Here is a 27,320-nt window from a genome sequence, read left to right on the forward strand (position 1 = left end):
TGACTCTCCCAGTCAGACAGACTCTCCATTCAGAACTCAAGCTACTGCCAGGTCATATACCACCAACTGAATGTTTTATATTAGCAACAGAAGAAGAATGGTGACTATAATTCTGAGGTACCCCTCTGACCTCATCCAAGTGTTTTGAAGCGAGAGGATGAAAGGAATCAAGGAAATACAATTGAGATTCACCCATTGAGGGGCTGAACTGGAGGCAAAACATACACGACGACAGAACTGCTTTGTCCTTGCTCTGCTTCACTGCTATTTCAGACTGGACATGGGATGGGAGGAAGTGAGTCATTCGGAGGTGACATTGAGGCCGGTGATTCAATCCGATTACGCCAATGCAGATTTTAAAGGAAACCATTGGATTGAACCCCGGCCTGACTTGACTGAGCCCTCCTTCTAGAAACAAACAGGCAAGGCTGATTACAGGCAACATCATTATTTTTTATTCCTTCCATCGGCTGTGGATGGGAACCACAACAGTTCTCCAGGACATCAACATCACAGCAGAATGTCCAGACCATATTTAAGCAATAAGGCCAGACGTGGTGTGGTATATGGCCAATATACCACGGCTAAGGGCTGTTCTTACGAACGACGCAACGCGGCGTACCTGGACACAGTCCTTAGCCGTGGTATATTGGCCATATACCACACCACGTCTGGCCTTATTGCTATTATAAACTGGTTACCGACATAATTAGAGCAGTAAAAACAAATGTTTTGTCATACCCGTGGCACACAGTGTGATATACCACGGCTATATCAGCCAATCAGCATTCAGGGCTGGAACCACCCAGGTTAGAAGGAACAACAGCATAGTAGAAACAATAGAACATGTGTTATAGGGAGATTCCATTTTGAAGATAGTAGCGACGTAATTAGAGCAGTAAAAACAAATGTTTTGTCATACGTGTTCTAATTCTATTCCCAGACTGTGTTCACTGGAAACCGTGTAACCATGAGCAACATACTTCACAAATCCTTCCAAACATCTTCCCCGTAGAACATTGTTCAAAAAGTTCCCAGAACATAACCTTTTGACAGGTACACGATGAACAAAAACCATCTGGCAAAACGCTTTGCCTCTTGTTCAAAGTACACACATAAGATAGTTCTAACATTTCACTCTCACACACAAACTTTCCTGTCGTAAAACTAAACTAAAACTTGACTGACAACAATCCATGTTGATATGGGTGTGGAGAAGCTGTCTGACAAAATGTCATGAAACCCTCTCCTGTAAACTTCATAACAAAAATCACAAAATGGCATAAACCACAGTAGAATTGGCATAATTTAGTACAGTAGTCATTATTATTCACAGTGTTAAAATACACCATAATTCCCATACCATAAGGGCCCATTTCCCAGACACAGATTAAGCCTAGTCTTGGACAAAAAAAAATGTTTAAACTGGGAGAATCTCAACTGAGAATCTTTTTTTAGTGCTGGACTAAACTTAAACTGCGTCTGGTAAACTGGTCAGTTTTACACCTCACAGCTAAATGAACATTTACTTCCATACATTCTATGACATGAAGAAATACAAAACGAGGAACAGGTCAATTCAAATTTAAAAGAGTTTCTAATGCGCTCTGAGATTACGTGCTTGGCACCTCAGACCTGTAAACAATTCAAAGTAATAACCAGCTTCCTAACATGAATTTAAATCATCTTTAAAAAGGCTTAAAAACATAAAGACTTGAGTGCAGAGAGAGTTTAGAGACAAGCACTCATCCAAACAATAGAAATTAATTTTGGAAATGTGGAAATTCAACAGGAACTCAATAAGTACCAGCAATTAGAAAGCCCAATCAGTAAAAAAAAATATATAAATCACATCTTTACAGGTAGATAACGTGTTCCTTGGTTGGTTTGCTTGCTATGTCTTTGGGGAAGGGTGGAGGGGGAGGTGGAGATTTGGGTGGAGGGACGTGGCTCTGGTTATTGGTCCTCATGCTGCTGCTGGACGACAGGGTCTGGGAGGGCTTAGCGCTGGACAGGGGCTCTGGAGGACTAAAGAAATCATCTGAAGAGGCATAACAGCGTACGGTTAACTTAGTTATTGTGTGTGTTAATTTAGTTCCTGAGATGTTAAAACAGTAAAAATCAGACAATATGTATCTGGAACTCCCAAGGTTCTCGTCTTAGATGATTGGTAGGTCCAGTGAGGGCTCTTACCTGATTGGTAGCATCAGTGAGGGGTTTTACCTGATTGGTAGTATCAGTGAGGGGTTTTACCTGATTGGTAGTATCAGTGAGGGCTCTTACCTGATTGGTAGCATCAGTAACGGGTTTTACCTGATGTAGTTTCTGTGAGGGCTCTTACCTAATTGGTAGTTTCTCTGTGGGCTCACAGTCTTCTTCCCTCTCAGACTCTGATTTCCTGTCACTCTGATCGGCACCACCTGAGACATTTCTATGGACGCTGCAGGAGGAAAGAGAACACTGCATCAGAACTATGGAGATCAGTGGAGGATGCTGAGGGGAGGACGGCTCATAATAATGTCTGGAACAGAGCAAATGGAATGGCATCAAATGCATAGAAACCATGTGTTTGATACCATTCCAGTGATTCCACTCCAGCCATTACCACAAGCCTCCTGTGGTGGAGATATACGCACACTGCTTTAACAGATCATAGAAAATATCAATATGGGGTAAATGTTATGATTTCCCCTAGCACAGCTGAGGTCAAGAGGAAAGAGTAGGACTTCAAAACAAGTGAATCAGTACATGACTAATAAACGGAAGGTTTGAGATTATAGGAGTGCCGTGTACAGTTCTGACCTGAGCCGTGTTCTACTGAGCCATGTTCTGTTCTGACCTGAGCCGTGTTCTGTTCTGTTCTGAAATAAGCCGTGTACAGTTCTGACCTGAGCCGTGTTCTACTGAGCCATGTTCTGTTCTGACCTGCGCTGTGTTCTGTTCTGACTTGCGCCGTGTTCTGTTCTGACCTGAGCCGTGTTCTACTGAGCCATGTTCTGTTCTGACCTGCGCTGTGTTCTACTGAGCCATGTTCTGTTCTGACCTGCGCCGTGTTCTGTTCTGACTTGCGTCGTGTTCTGTTCTGACCTGAGCCGTGTTCTACTGAGCCATGTTCTGTTCTGACCTGCGCCGTGTTCTACTGAGCCATGTTCTGTTCTGACCTGAGCCGTGTTCTGACATGCGCAGTGTTCTGACCTGCGCCGTGTTCTGTGCTGTTCTGACCCGAGCCGTGTTCTGTTCTGACCCGAGCCGTGTTCTGTTCTGACCTGCGCCGTGTTCTGTTCTGACCTGCGCCGTGTTCTGTTCTGACCTGCGCCGTGTTCTGTGCTGTTCTGACCTGTGCCGTGTTCTGTGCTGTTCTGTTCTGACCTGCGCCGTGTTCTGTTCTGACCTGCGCCGTGTTCTACTGAGCTGTGTTCTGTTCTGACCTGCGCCGTGTTCTGTTCTGACCTGCGCCGTGTTCTGTTCTGACCTGCGCCGTGTTCTACTGAGCTGTGTTCTGTTCTGACCTGCGCCGTGTTCTGTTCTGACCTGCGCCGTGTTCTACTGAGCTGTGTTCTGTTCTGACCTGCGCCGTGTTCTGTTCTGACCTGCGCCGTGTTCTGTTCTGACCTGCGCCGTGTTCTGTGCTGTTCTGACCTGCGCCGTGTTCTGTGCTGTTCTGACCTGCGCCGTGTTCTGTTCTGACCTGCGCCGTGTTCTGTGCTGTTCTGACCTGCGCCGTGTTCTACTGAGCTGTGTTCTGTTCTGACCTGCGTCGTGTTCTGTGCTGTTCTGACCTGCGCCGTGTTCTGTGCTGTTCTGACCTGCGCCGTGTTCTACTGAGCTGTGTTCTGTTCTGACCTGCGTCGTGTTCTGTTCTGACCTGTGCCGTGTTCTGTGCTGTTCTGACCTGCGCCGTGTTCTGTGCTGTTCTGACCTGTGCCGTGTTCTACTGAGCTGTGTTCTGTTCTGACCTGCGTCGTGTTCTGTGCTGTTCTGACCTGCGCCGTGTTCTGTGCTGTTCTGACCTGCGCCGTGTTCTACTGAGCTGTGTTCTGTTCTGACCTGCGTCGTGTTCTGTTCTGACCTGTGCCGTGTTCTGTGCTGTTCTGACCTGCGCCGTGTTCTACTGAGCTGTGTTCTGTTCTGACCTGCGTCGTGTTCTGTTCTGACCTGTGCCGTGTTCTGTGCTGTTCTGACCTGCGCCGTGTTCTGTGCTGTTCTGACCTGTGCCGTGTTCTACTGAGCTGTGTTCTGTTCTGACCTGCGTCGTGTTCTGTGCTGTTCTGACCTGCGCCGTGTTCTGTGCTGTTCTGACCTGCGCCGTGTTCTACTGAGCTGTGTTCTGTTCTGACCTGCGTCGTGTTCTGTTCTGACCTGTGCCGTGTTCTGTGCTGTTCTGACCTGCGCCGTGTTCTGTGCTGTTCTGACCTGTGCCGTGTTCTGTTCTGTTATGACCTGAGCCGTGTTCTGTGCTGTTCTGACCTGCGTCGTGTGCTGTTCTGACCTGTGCCGTGTTCTGTGCTGTTCTGACCTGCGTCGTGTTCTGTGCTGTTCTGACCTGCGTCGTGTTCTGTGCTGTTCTGACCTGAGCCGTGTTCTGTGCTGTTCTGACCTGTGCCGTGTTCTGTTCTGTTATGACCTGCGCCGTGTTCTGTTCTGTTCTGACCTGAGCCGTGTTCTGTTCTGTTCTGACCTGTGCCGTGTTCTGTGCTGTTCTGACCTGCGCCGTGTTCTGTGCTGTTCTGACCTGCGTCGTGTTCTGTGCTGTTCTGACCTGCGCCGTGTTCTGTTCTGACCTGCGCCGTGTTCTGTTCTGACCTGCGTCGTGTTCTGTGCTGTTCTGACCTGCGCCGTGTTCTGTTCTGACCTGCGTCGTGTGCTGTTCTGACCTGTGCCGTGTTCTGTGCTGTTCTGACCTGCGTCGTGTTCTGTGCTGTTCTGACCTGTGCCGTGTTCTGTGCTGTTCTGACCTGCGCCGTGTTCTGTGCTGTTCTGACCTGCGCCGTGTTCTGTGCTGTTCTGACCTGCGCCGTGTTCTACTGAGCTGTGTTCTGTTCTGACCTGTGCCGTGTTCTACTGAGCTGTGTTCTGTTCTGACCTGCGCCGTGTTCTGTGCTGTTCTGACCTGCGCCGTGTTCTGACCTGAGCCGTGTTCTGTTCTGTTCTGACCTGCGCCGTGTTCTGTTCTGTTCTGACCTGCGCCGTGTTCTGTGCTGTTCTGACCTGCGCCGTGTTCTGTTCTGACCTGCGCTGAGTTCTGTTCTGACCTGCGCCGTGTTCTGTTCTGACCTGCGCCGTGTTCTGTTCTGACCTGAGCTGTGTTCTGTTCTGACCTGAGCCGTGTTCTGTTCTGTTCTGACCTGAGCCGTGTTCTGTTCTGACCTGAGCCGTGTTCTGTTCTGTTCTGACCTGAGCCGTGTTCTGTTCTGACCTGAGCCGTGTTCTGTTCTGACCTGCGCCGTGTTCTGTTCTGTTCTGTTATGACCTGAGCCATGTTCGGTTCTGTTATGACCTGAGCCGTGTTCTGTTCTGACCTGAGCCGTGTTTTGTTCTGACCTGCGCCGTGTTCTGCGCCGTGTTCTATTCCAACTAAACTACTGAAAGAGCTGCTTCCTGTGCTTGGTCCTCCTATGTTGAACATAATAAATGTCTCTCTATCCACCGGATGTGTACCAAACTCACTAAAAGTGGCAGTAATAAAACCTCTCTTGAAAAACCTAAACCTTGACCCAGAAAATATAAAAAACTATCGGCCTATATCGAATCTTCCATGCCTCTCAAAAATTTTAGAAAAGGCTGTTGCGCAGCAACTCACTGCCTTCCTGAAGACAAACAATGTATACGAAATGCTTCAGTCTGGTTTTAGACCCCATCATAGCACTGAGACGGCACTTGTGAAGGTGGTAAATGACATTTTAATGGCATCGGACCGAGGCTCTGCATCTGTCCTCGTGCTCCTAGACCTTAGTGCTGCTTTTGATACCATCGATCACCACATACTTTTGGAGAGATTGGAAACCCAAATTGGTCTACACGGACAAGTTCTGGCCTGGTTTAGATCTTATCTGTCGGAAAGATATCAGTTTGTCTCTGTGAATGTTTTGTTTTCTGACAAATCAACTGTAAATTTCGGTGTTCCTCAAGGTTCCGTTTTAGGACCACTATTGTTTTCACTATATATTTTACCTCTTGGGGATGTTATTCGAAAACATAATGTTAACTTTCACTGCTATGCGGATGACACACAGCTGTACATTTCAATGAAACATGGTGAAGCCCCAAAATTGCCCTTGCTAGAAGCATGTGTTTCAGACATAAGGAAGTGGATGGCTGCAAACTTTCTACTTTTAAACTCGGATAAAACAGAGATGCTTGTTCTAGGTCCCAAGAAACAAAGAGATCTTCTGTTGAATCTGACAATTAATCTTAATGGTTGTACAGTCGTCTCAAATAAAACTGTGAAGGACCTCGGCGTTACTCTGGACCCTGATCTCTCTTTTGAAGAACATATCAAGACCATTTCAAGGACAGCTTTTTTCCTTCTACGTAACATTGCAAAATCAGAAACTTTCTGTCCAAAAATGATGCAGAAAAATTAATCCATGCTTTTGTCACTTCTAGGTTAGACTACTGCAATGCTCTACTTTCCGGCTACCCGGATAAAGCACTAAATAAACTTCAGTTAGTGCTAAATACGGCTGCTAGAATCCTGACTAGAACCAAAAAATGTGATCATATTACTCCAGTGCTAGCCTCTCTACACTGGCTTCCTGTCAAAGCAAGGGCTGATTTCAAGGTTTTACTGCTAACCTACAAAGCATTACATGGGCTTGCTCCTACCTATCTCTCTGATTTGGTCCTGCCGTACATACCTACACGTACACTACGGTCACAAGACGCAGGCCTCCTAATTGTCCCTAGAATTTCTAAGCAAACAGCTGGAGGCAGGGCTTTCTCTTATAGAGCTAAATTTTTATGGAACGGTCTGCCTACCCATGTCAGAGACGCAAACTCGGTCTCAACCTTTAAGTCTCTACTGAAGACTCATCTCTTCAGTGGGTCATATGATTGAGTGTAGTCTGGCCCAGGAGTGGGAAGGTGAACGGAAAGTCTCTGGAGCAACGAACCGCCCTTGCTGTCTCTGTCTCTTTCCACTGGGATTCTCTGCCTCTAACCCTATTACAGGGGCTGAGTCACTGGCTTACTGGGGTTATCTCATGCCGTCCATGGAGGGGGTGCGTCACCTGAGTGGGTTGATTCACTGATGTGGTCATCCTGTCTGGGTTGGCGGCGCCCCCCTGACCTGAGCCGTGTTCTGTTCTGCGCCGTGTTCTGTTCTGACCTGCGCCGTGTTCTGTTCTGACCTGCGCCGTGTTCTGTTCTGTTCTGACCTGCGCCGTGTTCTGTTCTGACCTGAGCCGTGTTCTGTTCTGACCTGCGCCGTGTTCTGTTCTGTTCTGACCTGAGCCGTGTTCTGTTCTGTTCTGACCTGAGCCGTGTTCTGTTCTGTTATGACCTGAGCCGTGTTCTGTTCTGTTATGACCTGAGCCGTGTTCTGTTCTGTTCTGACCTGAGCCGTGTTCTGTTCTGTTATGATCTGAGCCGTGTTCTGTTCTGTTATGACCTGCGCCGTGTTCTGTTCTGTTATGACCTGCGCCGTGTTCTGTTCTGTTCTGACCTGAGCCGTGTTCTGTTCTGTTATGACCTGCGCCGTGTTCTGTTCTGTTCTGACCTGAGCCGTGTTCTGTTCTGTTCTGACCTGAGCCGTGTTCTGTTCTGTTATGACCTGAGCCGTGTTCTGTTCTGTTATGACCTGCGCCGTGTTCTGTTCTGTTATGACCTGAGCCGTGTTCTGTTCTGTTATGACCTGAGCCGTGTTCTGTTCTGTTCTGACTTGCGCTGTGTTCTGTTCTGTTCTGACCTGCGCTGTGTTCTGTTCTGTTCTGACCTGCGTCGTGTTCTGTTCTGTTATGACCTGAGCCGTGTTCTGTTCTGTTATGACCTGAGCCGTGTTCTGTTCTGTTCTGACCTGCGCTGTGTTCTGTTCTGTTCTGTTATGACCTGAGCCGTGTTCTGTTCTGTTATGACCTGCGCCGTGTTCTGACCTGAGCCGTGTTCTGTTCTGTTCTGACCTGAGCCGTGTTCTACTCTGTTCTGACCTGAGCCGTGTTCTACTCTGTTCTGACCTGAGCCGTGTTCTACTCTGTTCTGTCCTGAGCCGTGTTCTGTTCTGTTCTGACCTGCGCCGTGTTCTACTCTGTTCTGTCCTGAGCCGTGTTCTGTTGTGTTCTGACCTGAGCCGTGTTCTGTTCTGTTCTGACCTGAGCCGTGTTCTGTTCTGTTCTGCGCCGTGTTCTGTTCTGTTCTGACCTGCGCCGTGTTCTGTTCTGTTATGACCTGAGCCGTGTTCTGTTCTGTCCTGAGCCGTGTTCTGTTCTGTTCTGACCTGAGCCGTGTTCTGTTCTGACCTGAGCCGTGTTCTGACCTGCGCCGTGTTCTGAATTGCGCCGTGTTCTGAATTGCGCCGTGTTCTACTGAGCCGGGTTCTTACCTGCGCTGTGATTGCGCTTGTGGTGGGACCTCTTCTTACTGCTCTTCTCCTTGCCCTTGTTACCAAGGACAGCCAGCTTGGTGGGTATCTGCTGTTGCACGGCCCCTGGTTTGTGAACCACCTGGTTGGTTGTGCTGATCAGGTGGATGGGGAACTCCGGTTTAGGGGGCCCGGGGCTGATGCTCTCCCTGCGAGGGGGCACCTAAGATATAATAACGTAAAGTTATGAATATAACTGTGAATGAACTACTGGAAAATGAGTTACAACACACAGCTATGGAGATCTAACTGGCAAGAGTGTTGTACCAAGTGCACCGAATGGGAACATTACTGTCCATTTACATGGAAATTCAGCATGCAAAATACACAATATCAATACACTATTGAACAACATGTTACAATAGAAAAACACTGGGAAGTGAGCACACATTCACGTAGTTGGTTAGGGTTGAAAAATACTCCTAACTTGACAAAGTACTATTTCCTGATTCCAGGAATCCTCTAACTGGGATTTCTAGAAAACCATGGTCGGTACAGTGCATTTGGAAAGTATTCAGACCCCTCAACCTTTTCCACATTTTGTTACGTTACAGCCTTATTCTAAAATGGATTCAATCATTTTTTCCCCTCGTCAATCTACACACAATAACCCATAATGACAAAGCAAAAACAGGTTTTTAGAATTTGTGCAAATTTATAACAAATAAAAAACTGAAATACCTTATTTACATAAGTACCTTTGCTACCTTTACTATGATACTCAAAAATTGAGCTCAGATGCATCCTGTTCCATTGATCATCCTTGAGATGATTCTACAACTTGATTGGAATCCATATGTGGTAAATTCAATTGATTGGACATGATTTAGAAAGGCACACACCTATCTATATAAGGTCCCACAGTTGACGGTGCATGTTAGAGTAAAAACCAAGCCATGAGGTCGAAGGAATTGTTGAAGGTCCCCAAGAACACAGTGGCTTCCATCATTAAATGGAAGAAGTTTGGAACCGCCAATACTCTTCCTAGAGCTGGCCGCTGGGCCAAACTAAGCAATCGGGGGAGAAAGGCCCTGGTCCCGATGGTCACTCTGACAGAGCTCCAGAATTCCTCTGCGGAGATGGGAGAACCTTCCAGAAGGAAAACCATATGTGCAGCACTCCACCAATTAGGCCTTTATGGTAGAGTGGCCAGACGGAAGCCACTCCTGAGTAAAAGGCACATGACAGCCCACAGCCCACCTAAAGGATTCTCATACAATGGGAAACAAGATTCTCTGGTCTGATGAAACCAAGATTGAACTTTAGGAGGAAACCTGGCAGCAACCCTACGGTGAAGCATGGTGGTGGCAGCATCATGCTGTGGGGATGTTTTTTAGCAGCAGGTACTGGGAGACTAGTCAGCATCAAGGGAAAGCTGAACAGAGATCCTTGATGAAAACCTGCTCCAGAGCTCTCAGGACCTCAGACTGGGCAAAGGTTCACCTTTTAACTTTTTATGGCTGCAGGGGCAGTATTGAGTAGCTTGGATGAAAAGGTGCCCATTGTAAACAGCCAGCTCCTCAGTCTCAGTTGCTAACATATGCATATTATTATTAGTATTGGATAGAAAACACTCTGAAGTTTCTAAAACTGTTTGAATTATGTCTGAGAGTAAAACAGAACTCATATTGCAGGCAAAAACCTGAGAAATTCCACTTCCTGTTTGTATTTTTTCTGGGGGTAGCAGATTTTCAACCAAGCTCTCATTGAAATTACAGCGAGATATGGATGAGTTTTCACTTCCTACGCCTTCCACTAGATGTCAACAGTCAATAGAACTTTGTCTGATGACTCTAATGTGAAGGGGGGTTGAATGAGACAGGAAATAGTCACCACTGCCACGAGTTGATCATGCTTTCACCATGCGCGTTCACAGGGGAAGGACCTGCGTTCCACCGGTCATCTGAAGTCATTCTAATTCTCCGGTTGGAATGTTATTCAAGATCTATGTAAACAACATTCTAAAGATTGATTCAGTACATCGGTTGACATGTTTCTACTGACTGTTACGGAACTTTTGGACATTTCATCACGTTATAGTGGACGCGCTTTGTGACTTTGGATATGTTTACCAAACGCGCTAACCAAAGTAGCTAATTGGACATAAATAACGGACAAATCTTCGAACAAATCAAGCATTTATTGTGGACCTGGGATTCCTAGGACTGCATTCTGATGAAGTTCATCAAAGGTAAGGAAACATTTATCATGTATTTTCTGGTTTCTGTTGACTCCGACATGGCTGCTAATTTGGCTACTGTTCTGAGCTCCGTCTCAGATTATTGCATAGTGTGCTTTTTCCGTAAACTTTTTTTGAAATCTGACACAGCGGTTGCATTAAGGAGAGGTATATCTATAATTCCATGTGTATAACTTGTATTATCATCTACATTTATGATGAGTATTTCTGTTGAAACGATGTGGCTATGCAAAATCACTTGATGTTTTTGTAACTAGTGAACCTAATACGCCAATGTAAACTCCGATTTTTTAATATAAATATGAACTTTATCAAACAAAACATGCATGTATTGTGTAACATGAAGTCCTATGAGTGTCATCTGATGAAGATAATTCAAGGTTAGTGATTCATTTTATCTCTATTTCTGCTTTTTGTGAATGCTATATTTCGCTGGAAAATGGCTGTGCTTATTGTGGTTTGGTGGAGACCTGACATAATCGTTTGTAGTGCTTTCGCTGAAAAGCCTATTTGAAATCGGACACTTTGATGGGATTAATAACAAGATTAACTTTAAAATGATATAAGACACATGTGTTTTAGGAATTGTAATTATGAGATTTCTGTGGTTTGAATTTGTCTCCCTCTATTTTCACTGGTAGTTGTCATATCGATTCCGTTAGCGGGATTGCAGCCATAACAAGTTAACAGGACAACGACCCTAAGTACACAGCCAAAACAATGCAAGAGTGGGTTCGGGCAAGTCTCTGAATGTCCTTGAGTGGCCCAGCCAGAGCCCAGACTTGAACCCGATTAAACAGCTCTGGAGAGACCTGAAAATAGCTGTGTAGCGACACTCCCCATTCAACCTGACAGAGCTTGAGAGGATCTGCAGAGAAGAATGGGAGAAACTCCACAAATACAGGTGTACCAATAAATTACTGAGTACAGGGTCTCAACACCCTGTACTCAGGGAAATGTGTATGTAAATGTGATATTGTGTATGTAAATGTGATATTGTGTATGTGATATTGTGTATGTAAATGTGATATTGTGTATGTGATATTGTGTATGTAAATGTGATATTGTGTATGTAAATGTGATATTGTGTATGTAAATGTAATAGTGTATGTAAATGTGATATTGTGTATTTAAATGTGATATTGTGTATGTAAATGTGATATTGTGTATGTAAATGTGATATTGTGTATGTAAATGTGATATTGTGTATGTAAATGTAATAGTGTATGTAAATGTGATATTGTGTATTTAAATGTGATATTGTGTATGTAAATGTGATATTGTGTATGTAAATGTGATATTTCAGTTGAATTTTTTATAACATTTGCTAAAATTTCTAAAAACCTATTTTTGCTTTGTCATTATGGGGTAATGTGTGTAGATTGATGAGGGAAAAAAACGATGTATTCCATTTTAGAATAAGGCTGTAACGTAAAATTTTTTGGAAGAAGTCAGGGGGTCTGAATACTTTCTGAATGCACTGTCCTATTACGTCCTATGTAGCTCACCTTCGGGGGCTGCTCCAGGAAAATGTTGGTGGCTACAGAGAGGCTGGGGGGGACAAGGACCTTGGGGATCTGGATCACCTCTCTTCCCTTCATCCAATCAGCTGTCAGGTCCCCTCGGAAGGACTGGGAGAGGAGGGGAGGATCGCCTCGGAAGGACTGGGAGAGGGAAGGATCCCCTCGGAAGGATTGGGAGAGGAGGGGAGGATCCACTCGGAAGGACTGGGAGAGGGGAAGATCCCCTCGGAAGGACTGGGAGAGGAGGGGAGGATCCCCTCGGAAGGACTGGGAGAGGAGGGGAGGATCCCCTCGGAAGGACTGGGAGAGGAGGGGAGGATCCCCTCGGAAGGACTGGGAGAGGGGAGCCTGAGGAGAAGAATAGAATGTCCGGATGATGTAAACATCTACAAATACATCAACAACAGCTCCTCACACTATTGGTCCTCAGTTCTTAACGACCACACCACATCCCCACCTGCTGAGCTTTGAAGTTAAAACTCCCAGGGTTGGTGACGGTCTTGTTCTGCTTCAACTTCATCTGTGTATTGAGGTGCTCCTTCTGTTTTTCCACCGTCCTCATTGACTCCCTCAGCCTCTCCAGATCCTGTTGGTACGTTACATGACAAATGGAAATTACTTTAAATAAACTAATATTGTCACATACACCGGATAGGTGCAGTGAAATGTGTTGTTTTACAGGGTCAACCATAGTAGCACGGTGACCCTGAAGAAAATTAGGGATAAGTGCCTTGCTCAAGGGCACTGGCAGATTTTTTACCATGTCGACTCGAGTATTCGAACCAGCAACCTTTCGGTTCCTGGTCCACTGCTCTGACTGCTAGGCTACCTTCCGCTGTCAGCAACATACCACACTACATCTGACTACTAGCTTGCCTCTGAAGCTATGCAGGGTTGGTCCTGGTCGGTCCCTGGACGGGAGACCAGATGCTGCTGGAAGTGGTGTTGGAGGGCAGGTAGGGTTCACTCTTCCCTCTGGTCTTCTAGGCTACTATCCATACATGTTGTCAGTCACCGTGCACTCCGTATAAATATCTGTCTTAAATGAAGAGCTTGGTGTGTTCAGTTAAAACCAGATCTGGTATTGAGGGGTTATGTGAGGGTACAGTATGTGAGGGTACAGTATGTGAGGGTACAGTATGTGAGGGTATTGTGGCTGTTGTTATAGGAAATGGATGAAAGCATAGCACAGTGGTCTAACACCCTGGTTCCATTCAGGCTGTTTCACAGCGGTCTAAGACACTACAGACACCCTGGTTCCATTCCATCTCAGTGCTAGAGGCGTCAGTACAGATACCCTGGTTTGAATCTAGCCTGCATCACAACCGGCCGTGACTGGGAGTCCCATAGGGCGGCGCACAATTGGCCCAGCATCCGGGTTTGGCCGGTGTAGGCCGTCATTGTAAATAAGAATTTGTTGTTTATTTTTCAAATTCTTCATGCTAGAAACAAGCTGAACAATGCTGGGAAAGACGTGACTCCGATGCATATGGGATGTCTTTGGTTTGTCTCTATCACATTCAGAGTCTTCGCTACAACCTTCTGTTGCTGAGGAGACAAAACATGTACTTTGCTTGGGAAGTAATGTGTGATTCTGTCACTTTCAATTGACATTCAATATTTCAACACGCTATTAAACAACATATTAACTCTAAATCAGTCAGGAGCCAGCCAGGTAGCCTAAGAAGGAACAAACAAATGTATTATTTAGGCTATATTATTATTATTATTATTATTATTATTTCAAGGCCATTTAAGAAATCCATTGTGAAGCATTTGAGACATGCAAGAAGCTAGCAGGAGTTTCAACAACATGCCTATACATTTATTTATTGTGATGAAATACTACATGTAAAAAATACTTTGAATTAAATAATAATTAAATGACAAATGTCTTATTAGGCTATACAGTCAGTGATTCTACAGTGCCTTTTGAATTGGCTTTTATAAAACACGAGTTTGGCCAGTCTCGGGTATGAGGATCATGTGGTGAGCTATGCATGCCTAGTTTGTTAAATTTAGCCCAGCAGAGGCTCTTACATTTCCGTACCCTAATCACAGCCAACACAAATCTATTTTGTAACAACAGTATCATGGAATGAATTAGAAAATGATAGTTTTGCATATGAAAAAAAGTTACAAGTGTATATTGGCCTACCTGATGATATGCGGCTGCTGTGTTAAACAATGAATGTATTTTTCTGAAATTCATTGATGATCAGAGACTTCAGTCGTAACTGGTTGTGTTCTGCTATATTTTTACACTTGATAGACAACTTTATCACTGTTAGACTGTCCTCTTTTTTTTAACACTAGCCTGTATAGAAATCAAAATGTATCTGGCACTGGAGCATGTGCACATTCGTTGTCATGCTCTGTTGTGGTATTAAAATAGATTCTGCTCGTCTACAGTCACGTAGAAATGACATAGAATTGCATGAAATGAGTTCATAAAAAGGCTCATTTTTCTTGGCCTGCAAAAATATGATAGATGAATTTAGTGCTTTTATTACAACGGATCTCTCTTCACCCCTACTCTTGACCGCGGTAGTCTGTGAATTGACAACCTTCTGGGTACTTTGCCATGTAATGCTTACAAAACGAAGAACAGTTTCTAAAACTGAATATCTAAGACTCTGGTTTGTCCTAGGAATGAGGGTAAATGATTGGCATGTTCTCTGCTATCCATTTTATGTTTTAATTATTATTTGGGGTATAGGGGTGGATCACTTTTTCAAACGTTCAGGGAGGGTAAAAATATATTTTCACTGAAGGGAGGGCCATCCATTTTCATTTCAGAGAGGTCAGATTTTCTCCTGTATATTATTATATTGTAAGGAAGCAGCAACCTGTTGGTATGTCTCTCTCTGTCTCTCCAGCTCCTCTCTCTCCGTCTCTAGTTTCTTCTCCAGTCTCCTACACTCCTCCTCTCTCTGTCTTAGCTCCGCCTCTAGGACCTCCGCCTGCAGCCGGTGACGCTCCCGCTCCTTCTCCCAGCGAGCCTGGGGATAGAGATGGATGAAAGATGAGATGGAGAGAGAGAGATGGAGAGATGAGATGGAGAGAGAGAGAGATAGAGATGAAATGGAGAGATGGAGAGATGAGATGGAGAGAGAGAGAGATGAGATGGAGAGATGGAGAGAGATGAGATGGAGAGATGGAGAGAGATGAGATGGAGAGAGAGATGAGATGGAGAGAGAGATGAGATGGAGAGAGAGATGGAGAGAGAGATGAGATGGAGAGAGAGATGAGATGGAGAGATGCAGAGATAGAGAGATGGAGAGAGAGAGAGAGAGAGAGAGAGAGAGAGAGAGAGAGAGATGAGATAGATCCACTACATCAGGGGTATTCAACTCTTAACTTAAAAGGTCCGGAGCCTGCTGGATTTCTGTTCTACCAGATAATGAATTGAACCCACCGGGTGTCCTAGGGCTAAATCAGTCCCTGATTAGAGGGGAACCATGACAAAAACAGCGGATCTGACTTCGAGGTCCAGAGTTGAATTTCCCTACCTCCGCTTCCCTAACACAATACACTGTATTGTACCTGGTTTTGACGGTGCTGTGTCTGCAGCTTGTGGAAGTTGGCCACCTCTTCTCTCTGTTTCTCCAGGTTACGTTGTTTCTCCTGCTCCAGGAGCATGTTGCCTCGGTTGCGACCCGGACGCTCACGCTCCAAAAGAGAGGCACGCTGGAGCTCAATGTGGCTGTCCTGCTGCGAGACGATGGCCTACGGAGAGGGACAGTGGACATATTTAACACCAGGAGGCAGAGGGCATATGATGCAAAACTCATCATACTACATGTATTTCCTTCCTGCTTGAACGTGAATAGCCCAGATACACGTGAAAACATGAAATGACCCTGGGAATCGAGGGGAAGCACAAATATGAAGTAACATTCAAAATGGGTGCATCTTGCCTTTAACACCAGTGATGGACAGGGTACAAACTTCAGACTAGGGAGAGGAAGGGGACACACTTCAGACTAGGGAGAGGCAGGGGACATACTTCAGACTAGGGAGAGGAAGGGAGACAAACTTCAGACTAGGGAGAGGAAGGGGACACACTTCAGACTAGGGAGAGGCAGGGGACATACTTCAGACTAGGGAGAGGAAGGGGACACACTTCAGACTAGGGAGAGGCAGGGGACATACTTCAGACTAGGGAGAGGAAGGGAGACAAACTTCAGACTAGGGAGAGGAAGGGGACACACTTCAGACTAGGGAGAGGCAGGGGACATACTTCAGACTAGGGAGAGGAAGGGAGACAAACTTCAGACTAGGGAGAGGAAGGGGACACACTTCAGACTAGGGAGAGGCAGGGGACATACTTCAGACTAGGGAGAGGAAGGGAGACAAACTTCAGACTAGGGAGAGGCAGGGAGACACACTTCAGACTAGGGAGAGGAAGGGAGACAAACTTCAGACTAGGGAGAGGCAGGGAGACACACTTCAGACTAGGGAGAGGCAGGGGACATACTTCAGACTAGGGAGAGGCAGGGGACATACTTCAGACTAGGGAGAGGCAGGGAGACACACTTCAGACTAGGGAGAGGAAGGGAGACACACTTCAGACTAGGGAGAGGCAGGGAGACACACTTCAGACTAGGGAGAGGCAGGGGACATACTTCAGACTAGGGAGAGGCAGGGAGACACACTTCAGACAAGGGAGAGGAAGGGAGACAAACTTCAGACTAGGGAGAGGCAGGGAGACACACTTCAGACTAGGGAGAGGCAGGGGACATACTTCAGACTAGGGAGAGGCAGGGAGACACACTTCAGACTAGGGAGAGGAAGGGAGACAAACTTCAGACTAGGGAGAGGAAGGGAGACAAACTTCAGACTAGGGAGAGGCAGGGAGACACACTTCAGACTAGGGAGAGGCAGGGGACATACTTCAGACTAGGGAGAGGCAGGGAGACACACTTCAGACTAGGGAGAGGCAGGGGACATACTTCAGACTAGGGAGAGGAAGGGAGACAAACTTCAGACTAGGGAGAGGAAGGGAGACAAACTTCAGACTAGGGAGAGGCAGGGGACATACTTCAGACTAGGGAGAGGAAGGGAGACAAACTTCAGACTAGGGAGAGGAAGGGAGACAAACTTCAGACTAGGGAGAGGCAGGGGACATACTTCAGACTAGGGAGAGGCAGGGAGACACACTTCAGACTAGGGAGAGGCAGGGGACATACTTCAGACTAGGGAGAGGAAGGGAAACAAACTTCAGACTAGGGAGAGGCAGGGAGACACACTTCAGACTAGGGAGAGGCAGGGGACATACTTCAGACTAGGGAGAGGAAGGGAGACAAACTTCAGACTAGGGAGAGGCAGGGGACATACTTCAGACTAGGGAGAGGAAGGGGACACACTTCAGACTAGGGAGAGGAAGGGGACATACTTCAGACTAGGGAGAGGCAGGGGACATACTTCAGACTAGGGAGAGGCAGGGGGACAAACTTCAGACTAGGGAGAGGCAGGGGGACAAACTTCAGACTAGGGAGAGGAAGGGGGACAAACTTCAGACTAGGGAGAGGAAGGGTACAAACTTCAGACTAGGGAGAGGCAGGGGGACAAACTTCAGACTAGGGAGAGGAAGGGGACACACTTCAGACTAGGGAGAGGAAGGGAGACACACTTCAGACTAGGGAGAGGAAGGGGGACAAACTTCAGACTAGGGAGAGGAAGGGTACAAACTTCAGACTAGGGAGAGGCAGGGGGACAAACTTCAGACTAGGGAGAGGAAGGGGGACAAACTTCAGACTAGGGAGAGGAAGGGTACAAACTTCAGACTAGGGAGAGGCAGGGGGACAAACTTCAGACTAGGGAGAGGCAGGGGGACAAACTTCAGACTAGGGAGAGGCAGGGGGACAAACTTCAGACTAGGGAGAGGCAGGGGACACACTTCAGACTAGGGAGAGGAAGGGGGACAAACTTCAGACTAGGGAGAGGAAGGGGGACAAACTTCAGACTAGGGAGAGGAAGGGGGACAAACTTCAGACTAGGGAGAGGAAGGGGGACAAACTTCAGACTAGGGAGAGGAAGGGGGACAAACTTCAGACTAGGGAGAGGCAGGGGGACAAACTTCAGACTAGGGAGAGGCAGGGGACATACTTCAGACTAGGGAGAGGCAGGGGGACACACTTCAGACTAGGGAGAGGCAGGGGACATACTTCAGACTAGGGAGAGGCAGGGGACATACTTCAGACTAGGGAGAGGAAGGGGACACACTTCAGACTAGGGAGAGGCAGGGGACATACTTCAGACTAGGGAGAGGAAGGGGGACACACTTCAGACTAGGGAGAGGCAGGGGACAAACTTCAGACTAGGGAGAGGCAGGGGACATACTTCAGACTAGGGAGAGGAAGGGGACACACTTCAGACTAGGGAGAGGCAAGGTACATACTTCAGACTAGGGAGAGGAAGGGGACACACTTCAGACTAGGGAGAGGCAGGGGGACACACTTCAGACTAGGGAGAGGCAGGGGACATAGGGAGAGGCAGGGAGACACACTTCAGACTAGGGAGAGGCAGGGGACATAGGGAGAGGCAGGGGGACAAACTTCAGACTAGGGAGAGGAAGGGGGACAAACTTCAGACTAGGGAGAGGAAGGGTACAAACTTCAGACTAGGGAGAGGCAGGGGGACAAACTTCAGACTAGGGAGAGGCAGGGGGACAAACTTCAGACTAGGGAGAGGCAGGGGGACAAACTTCAGACTAGGGAGAGGCAGGGGACACACTTCAGACTAGGGAGAGGAAGGGGGACAAACTTCAGACTAGGGAGAGGAAGGGGGACAAACTTCAGACTAGGGAGAGGAAGGGGGACAAACTTCAGACTAGGGAGAGGAAGGGGGACAAACTTCAGACTAGGGAGAGGAAGGGGGACAAACTTCAGACTAGGGAGAGGCAGGGGGACAAACTTCAGACTAGGGAGAGGCAGGGGACATACTTCAGACTAGGGAGAGGCAGGGGGACACACTTCAGACTAGGGAGAGGCAGGGGACATACTTCAGACTAGGGAGAGGCAGGGGACATACTTCAGACTAGGGAGAGGAAGGGGACACACTTCAGACTAGGGAGAGGCAGGGGACATACTTCAGACTAGGGAGAGGAAGGGGGACACACTTCAGACTAGGGAGAGGCAGGGGACAAACTTCAGACTAGGGAGAGGCAGGGGACATACTTCAGACTAGGGAGAGGAAGGGGACACACTTCAGACTAGGGAGAGGCAAGGTACATACTTCAGACTAGGGAGAGGAAGGGGACACACTTCAGACTAGGGAGAGGCAGGGGGACACACTTCAGACTAGGGAGAGGCAGGGGACATAGGGAGAGGCAGGGAGACACACTTCAGACTAGGGAGAGGAAGGGGACATAGGGAGAGGCAGGGGGACATACTTCAGACTAGGGAGAGGAAGGGGACATACTTCAGACTAGGGAGAGGAAGGGAGACACACTTTAGACTAGGGAGAGGCAGGGGACATAGGGAGAGGCAGGGGACAAACTTCAGACTAGGGAGAGGCAGGGACACACACTTCAGACTAGGGAGAGGCAGGGGGACACACTTCAGACTAGGGAGAGGCAGGGTACAAACTTCAGACTAGGGAGAGGCAGGGTACAAACTTCAGACTAGGGAGAGGCAGGGGACAAACTTCAGACTAGGGAGAGGCAGGGGGACACACTTCAGACTAGGGAGAGGCAGGGGACAAACTTCAGACTAGGGAGAGGCAGGGTACAAACTTCAGACTAGGGAGAGGAAGGGAGACACACTTCAGACTAGGGAGAGGCAGGGGACATAGGGAGAGGCAGGGAGACACACTTCAGACTAGGGAGAGGAAGGGGACACACTTCAGACCAGGGAGAGACAGGGAGAGGCAGGGAGACACACTTCAGACTAGGGAGAGGCAGGGAGACACACTTCAGACTAGGGAGAGGCAGGGGACAAACTTCAGACTAGGGAGAGGCAGGGGGACACACTTCAGACTAGGGAGAGGCAGGGATACACACTTCAGACTAGGGAGAGGCAGGGACACACACTTCAGACTAGGGAGAGGCAGGGGACATAGGGAGAGGCAGGGAGACACACTTCAGACTAGGGAGAGGCAGGGGACACACTTCAGACTAGGGAGAGGCAGGGGACAAACTTCAGACTAGGGAGAGGCAGGGGACAAACTTCAGACTAGGGAGAGGCAGGGGGACACACTTCAGACTAGGGAGAGGCAGGGGGACACACTTCAGACTAGGGAGAGGCAGGGGGACACACTTCAGACTAGGGAGAGGCAGGGGACACACTTCAGACTAGGGAGAGGCAGGGGACATAGGGAGAGGCAGGGGGACACACTTCAGACTAGGGAGAGGCAGGGAGACACACTTCAGACTAGGGAGAGGCAGGGAGACACACTTCAGACTGGTAAGATAAGACAGGATGAACCTACAACTGTGTCTGTAGCATGTAAATAATATATGCACTGAGTATACCAAACATTTGAAACACCTTCCTAATATTGAGTTGCGCACCCGCCCACCCCCTTTGCCCTCAGAACAGCCTCAATTCGTCAGGGCATGGACTCTACAAGGGTGTCGAAAGCGTTCCACAGGGATGCTGGCCCATGTTGAGGTAAGTTGGCTGGATGTCCTTTGGGCGGTGGACCATTCTTGATACACGCGGGAAACGGTTGCTCGTGGAAAAACACAGCAGCATTGCAGTTCTTGACACAAACTGGTGCGCCTGGCAGCTACTACCATACCCTGTTCAAAGACACTAATATTTTGTCTTGCCTATTCACCCTCTGAATGGCACACATACATAATCCGTGTCAACATTTCCTCAAGGCTTAAAAATCCTTCTTTAACCCGTCTCCTCCCCTTCATCTACACTGATTGAAGTGTATTTAACAAGTGACATCCAATAAGGGATCATATCTTTCACCTGGATTCACCTGGTCAGTGTGTCATGGAAAGAGCAGGTGTTCTTAATGTTTTGTACAGTCGGTGTATGTCTTACCTGCAGACCGTAGAGTCTATGTGAGAGCGTCAGCACGGCGCAAAATAACTGGGGAGATTGAGAAATAAGGTTGAGACAAGAAAACCAATTGACTTCAGATATTCAGGAGACTAAACATCAAGATATTGTATGTTCAGGTTGAGAGTAATCTAGTAACACCTAACTTGGCTTCAGGGAAGGATGGATTTGAGCATGGAGAACTACAGTATGATTCTGGTGCCTCATCAGCTTGTAATCACTAAACCATGAATCAGACAAACTAAAAACTAGTCCACACCTCCCTTCCTCTCTGAGGAGAAAACAAGAGCACACTTGCGAGGAGATTGGGATAGCCGGTCACTCACCGACAGTTCCAGGCTCTCTGATTGGTCAAGGTTCTGTAGCTGGGGGTCAGAGTTTGAACGTTGAGGTCGTCCCTCCACATCTGGAAAACATTATGTTAAACTGTGTTCAAAAGATAACACTGGATTTGTGAGATATGAGGAACGATAGCACCAGATATGGACAGTGGTAGAGGAACGATAGGACCAGATATGGACAGTGGTAGAGGAACGATAGGACCAGATATGGACAGTGGTAGAGGAACGATAGCACCAGATATGGACAGTGGTAGAGGAACGATAGGACCAGATATGGACAGTGGTAGAGGAACGATAGGACTAGATATGGACAGTGGCAGAGGAACGATAGGACCAGATATGGACAGTGGTAGAGGAACGATAGGACCAGATATGGACAGTGGTAGAGGAACGATAGGACCAGATATGGACAGAGGTAGAGGAACGATAGGACCAGATATGGACAGTGGTAGAGGAACGATAGGACCAGATATGGACAGTGGTAGAGGAACGATAGGACCAGATATGGACATAATAGTCCCTCTGTATGAGCGGCAGACCGACTGAGCAGCAGACCGACTGACCGACTGAGCGGCAGACCGACTGAGCGGCAGACCGACTGAGCGGCAGACCGGCAGACCGACTGAGCGACAGACCGACAGACCAACTGAGCGGCAGACCGACTGAGCGGCAGACCGTCAGACCAACTGAGCGACAGACCGACAGACCAACTGAGCGACAGACCGACAGACCAACTGAGCGACAGACCGACAGACTTACTCTTGATAGACCACTGCACCACTCGGAAGGCCCAAGACACTGCATCGCAGTGCTAGCTGTGCCACTAGAGATTCTGGATTCGAGTTCAGGCTCTGTCGCAGCCGGCCGCGACCGGGAGACCCATGGGGCGGCACACAATCGGCCCAGCGTCGGCAGGGATATCCTCGTCCCATCGCGCACTAGCGACTCCTGTGGTGGGATGGGCGCAGTGCACACTGACATGGTCGCCGGGTGTATGGTGTTTCCTCCAACACATTGGTGAGGCTGGCTTCAGGGGTAAGTGGGCATTGTGTCAAGAAGCAGTGCGGCTTGGTTGGGTTGTATTTCGGAGGACGCATGGCTCTTGACCTTCTCTTCTCCCAAGTCCGTACGGGAGTTGCAGCGACGAGACAAGACTGTAACTACCAATTGGATACCACGAAATTGGGGAGAAAAAGGGGTTAGTTATTTTTTTAATAAATAAAATACTTACTCTTGATGGGGGTGGGAGGGTTGCAGTCGTAACCTCCAAAGGTCTCAGCTCTCCTATGCACCGACAGGTTCCCCAGCCGCCCAAGGCCTAGCCCCCGTAGATAAAGCCGTACCACTTCTGGCCTCAAACTGAACCTCCCTGGTCCCAGGCTGTCCTCTGGATGGGGGTGGGGATCTCGCACAGTCACACCAGACAGGAGAAGGTTCTGCAGATTCTCCACTGAGAGAAGAAGAATAAGAAGAACCTAAAATCTGATTATCTGACAGACAAGCTGACATTGGATTCTCATGGTGGGTCAACATTTAGAACAGATTTACTAAAGACGATGGTGACGTGAACTATTATCAGATCAGACCTGCCAGGAGTACCAAGGTCAGGGGTCAACAGAGGGGATGGGGGAGATATTACAATATTGCTTTAACCTATCAAATGTAACCTATCAAACCCTCCACAATTGCTTAGGTGAGTGGTTCCCAAACTGTGGGGCGCTCCCCCTAAGGGAAGACCTTAGAAAGCTATTTATAACGTGTCAGAAATGTCCAGATCAACTAGCCCATGTCAGCTAACGGCTTTTAGCTCATCCATTTTGTTATAATGTTTCAATCACTTAAATATCACATGAATACACATTAGACAAAATGTGTAGAATTGCAGAAAATCTTAAAACCTGCTAAATTCTCTCTCCACCAACAACAGGGGTGTGAACAGTTTGAGTAATGAACAGTGCTTGTGCCCATAGAAATAGACATTGGGGGGGGGGGGGGGGGGGGCGCAAGATGTTCCCCAATGCTGGAAGGAGGGCCTGAGTGAAAAGGTTTGGGCACCCCTGGCTTAGGGCATGGTCTAGGAGTGGATTCGTGCTTCATTCCTACCCTCAGTGATGGCCCCCTTGAGCAGTGTCTCCCCCTGCTGCAGGTCTGAGGCGTCACCGCGGAGCAGCAGACAGGAGTGGGCAGCTACATCCTCCCTCCCTGTTACAGCCTCCGCCATGTCAGCAAACATCTGCAGCTTCTCTGTCAGGCTCTGCACGATCTGGGAATCCTTCACATACAGACGCTCTGAAAACACACAGATTCTATGGTAAAAAAAAAAAAAACACGAGAAGCTCTGGAAACATTCCTTAAGGCTTGATAATGGGAATTGAAGGCATTTGGACAGCTGTTATTGAGGACATTTTGAAGCTCTGTGGTAGAGTTGGTAGAGTCTCATACCTTGGAAGTCTCTGAGCCTGGCTAGCCTGGCCTCCTCCTGCTCATTGCTCAGCTGCTCCTCCATTACTGGACAACTGGGATACAAAGAGAGTCAAACACATTGCGGTTACTATAAGCCCTAAGAACTGACCCATACGCTGATTCCAAATCAGTTGAAAGTGTAGAAAGTAAAATAACTTGTGATTCCTACCTATTTGATTCCTACCTATTTGATTCCTACCTATGTCATTCCTACCTATGTGATTCCTACCTATTTGATTCCTACCTATGTGATTCCTACCTATTTGATTCCTACCTATGTGATTCCTACCTGTCATTCCTACCTGTCATTCCTACCTATGTCATTCCTACCATTCCTACCTATGCCATTCCTACCTATGCCATTCCTACCTATGCCATTCCTACCTATGCCATTCCTACCTATGTCATTCCTACCTATGCGATTCCTACCTGTGTGATTCCTACCTGTGTGATTCCTACCTGTGTGATTCCTACCTGTGTGATTCCTACCTGTTGACAGCGTCTCGTATAAGGCTCATCCAAGTGTTGCAGTCCTCTCTGGAGGAGGTGTGTATCTCGTACATCTCTGGCATGCTGGACGAAGCACTGATCAGGAACATAGCCTTGTCCTCATGGGCCATCTCCCTGACGATCAGCATCTGGAGGGAGATCACCGACGTCTTGTTGTCCTGAAAAAGGAGAGGAGGACGAGGAGGAGAGGATCAGAGGTTATCAACATTTTCTGGCCTTCTCTCCTTGAAGGAGGCCATACTTTAAAACTAGCACATTTTTGGATTAAAATGAGTAGCTGGACACAGATTCTCTTATATTGAGAAAACTCCCTCACCACATTAGCAAATATGAGTTTCTGATCCTTTTCTTTTTGTAAGAGCAGCAGGACATCTGACAACAGAACAGCGTGGATGTCTGAAGACATGGGATAGAAGCAGACACTCAAATCAACAAATACGCCGTCCTCACAGATCGTCACAGCATTCCTAATAGATAAGTATGACTATGATCAGGAGTTCTGACTGTGTGACCTGACCAGAAGGAATTATGGCTTCTAGATATAGACTATATCAGGGCCTGATAGGTCACATGTGGTCTTGGGTGTCCAGAATGAGTATCACTGATTACTAGAAGAAACCGTTGTCCAATTTTCCTAAAAACTGCAGTAAAAACCAAGCTTTTCCACCGCAAATACCACCCCCCCAAAAAAACAACCCATTGCAATATCCCAGAAGGGCCGATTAGAGAGGTCGCCACCTTTGAGCCGTCCGTTTGCCACCCGACAGCTGACCGTCCCCTCGTGGAGCAGGGTTCTGAGGCCCTCAGCCAGATCCTCTCTCGTGAACACCCTGCCGTCCTTCCACCGGCCATGGGAACGAGGCTCCAGCCTGCCGCCTATGTCTCTCAGCCTGGAGGCCCTCTCATAGTCATGGACCTGGGAGTCCACAGCAGAGATGGTCTCTTTGATCAGAACCAGGGCCTGGATCAGGGCACCGTGCTCCTCACTGTCGGCTGGTGGGAGGAGAGGAGGACACAGAGAGAGAGAAGTCAGAGGATCAAAATGGAACTTGTGGAACTTCTTTAATGGAACTATTACAGTAAGTACACTTTCTACTCAACAGGAATAAAACATTATCTATACCTCGATTGTCTTTAATCAAGAAAATATACATTTGACATAAGAGCTTGTCTGACCACCACGCTTTTACTACTGCCAACTTAAAATCTTAGAATCTACTAAAAGAGCCACAAGATGACATTTCAACATCGCATTTCTACAAAGTCCTACATTCTGTGACACATTTGAAATTGAACTGAATGAATTCATAATGATCAATAAAAATTAACTCGATGACCCCTGGATTTTATGGGATGCCACCAAAGGGTTTATTTAAAATAATGCAACTACATTTGCATCTGGGTTGAATAAATCACAATTAAAGTAGATATCAGAATTGGAAATGTCATTTACTGCATTAAAGCATTCTGAACAAATACCTTTTTCAGACGATGTGGCTATTACTCTTTCCAAAGTCAAGACAGAACTTACATTTATTGAGAAAAAAAGAGAACAGAATTTAAAGATTATGTCATTGGATAGCATGAATAAAGGCAAATCACCTGGATGGGTTATTATTCCTTCTGAGGTCTATTAAAAATGTTGGATTAAATTAGGTCCACTATAGCTTGAAATTATGAACACAGCCGTTCACAATGGTTCATTTCAGGAGAGATGTGAATACAGCATTCATTTTTTTTCTTTTTTTTTTTTAAACGGTAAGGATGCCACCTAGTGTTCTCAGTATCGCCCCCTATCTTAGATCAACACATATGAAACTCTTTTCCAAAATGTTGTCATCCCGTCTCGAGACTCCACACGGAACCAAAGCGGGTTTGTTAAGAAAAAGAAATTCCCCCAGAAAACCTCCGTCAACTATTACATATCATAAACGCTTCATCAGAAACAACAGCTCCTTGGGCTGTAATCTCTCTCAATGCAGAAAAAGCTTTTTGATAGACCCAGAGATATGTCCATTGTAGTCTGTATGGGAATTGTCTCTAATTTCATTAATATGCTTAAAATACTATATGCTAATCCCTCATCTATAGGGAGGACATATCTGCTCTGCTCCATTCAGAATCACTAGAAGCAGCAGATAAGGAGATCCAATTTCACCTTTGCTATTATCCATGGAACCCCTGACCAAAGCAATTCATCAATCGAAGAAAATAACACAAATTTCCCTCAAATCTAGTGATCACTTCATCTCGTTAAACACAGACAATATTTTCCAATATCTAGACAACGCATCAAAAATCGCTCCCGCACACATTGAAGATCAATTGGTAAATTCTGTTTTATCTCAAGTTATAAATGAATCTAACCAAATCAGCCCTAGTGTCGCCCAAGACCCTGATGGAGGACTCCATCTCTACTTACGGAATCCCAATCGTTTCCCATTTTAAAAACTTGGGAGTAGATATACTTCCTTCCTATAAGAATATTTCTAAGATAAATAAACAATGCAGAGACAGAGGGCGATAGGTAAATTACCCATGATTTTGGAAAAATATGGAAAAACAGAGGATTCATGACATCACTGGGAGCTCCAGTGAACAATGGACCAGAGGTGATGGCTCTACTGAATGCTCTCCAGTTACCTGGACAAGTTGCGATTTTGAAAATGAAAGCACATGGAAAAATCT

At 47.0% G+C, this 27,320-nt stretch overlaps 1 protein-coding gene across 2 annotated transcripts in view; it reads right to left on the reverse strand.

Annotated features, from left to right (window-relative positions):
* Positions 1-432: 432 nt before the first annotated feature.
* LOC110530782 (rho guanine nucleotide exchange factor 18) overlaps positions 433-27,320 on the reverse strand; it is a 52,047-nt gene continuing 25,159 nt past the window's right edge. For both annotated transcript variants that reach the window (XM_036986533.1, XM_036986532.1), the window contains exons 8-22: positions 25,371-25,625; positions 24,949-25,028; positions 24,612-24,790; positions 24,102-24,175; positions 23,763-23,948; positions 22,891-23,109; positions 21,645-21,724; positions 21,301-21,348; positions 15,845-16,027; positions 15,148-15,300; positions 12,756-12,884; positions 12,284-12,646; positions 8,537-8,738; positions 2,342-2,440; positions 433-2,041 (exon numbers count right to left, since the gene is read on the reverse strand). In XM_036986533.1, coding sequence (XP_036842428.1) covers positions 1,857-2,041; positions 2,342-2,440; positions 8,537-8,738; positions 12,284-12,646; positions 12,756-12,884; positions 15,148-15,300; positions 15,845-16,027; positions 21,301-21,348; positions 21,645-21,724; positions 22,891-23,109; positions 23,763-23,948; positions 24,102-24,175; positions 24,612-24,790; positions 24,949-25,028; positions 25,371-25,625 — 2,435 coding nt within the window. In that variant the 3' untranslated portion in view covers positions 433-1,856. The remainder of the gene's footprint in view (positions 2,042-2,341; positions 2,441-8,536; positions 8,739-12,283; positions 12,647-12,755; positions 12,885-15,147; positions 15,301-15,844; positions 16,028-21,300; positions 21,349-21,644; positions 21,725-22,890; positions 23,110-23,762; positions 23,949-24,101; positions 24,176-24,611; positions 24,791-24,948; positions 25,029-25,370; positions 25,626-27,320) is intronic.

The sequence above is a fragment of the Oncorhynchus mykiss genome, chromosome 8 (assembly GCF_013265735.2).
Source record: "Oncorhynchus mykiss isolate Arlee chromosome 8, USDA_OmykA_1.1, whole genome shotgun sequence".
NCBI classification, from domain to species: domain Eukaryota; kingdom Metazoa; phylum Chordata; class Actinopteri; order Salmoniformes; family Salmonidae; genus Oncorhynchus; species Oncorhynchus mykiss.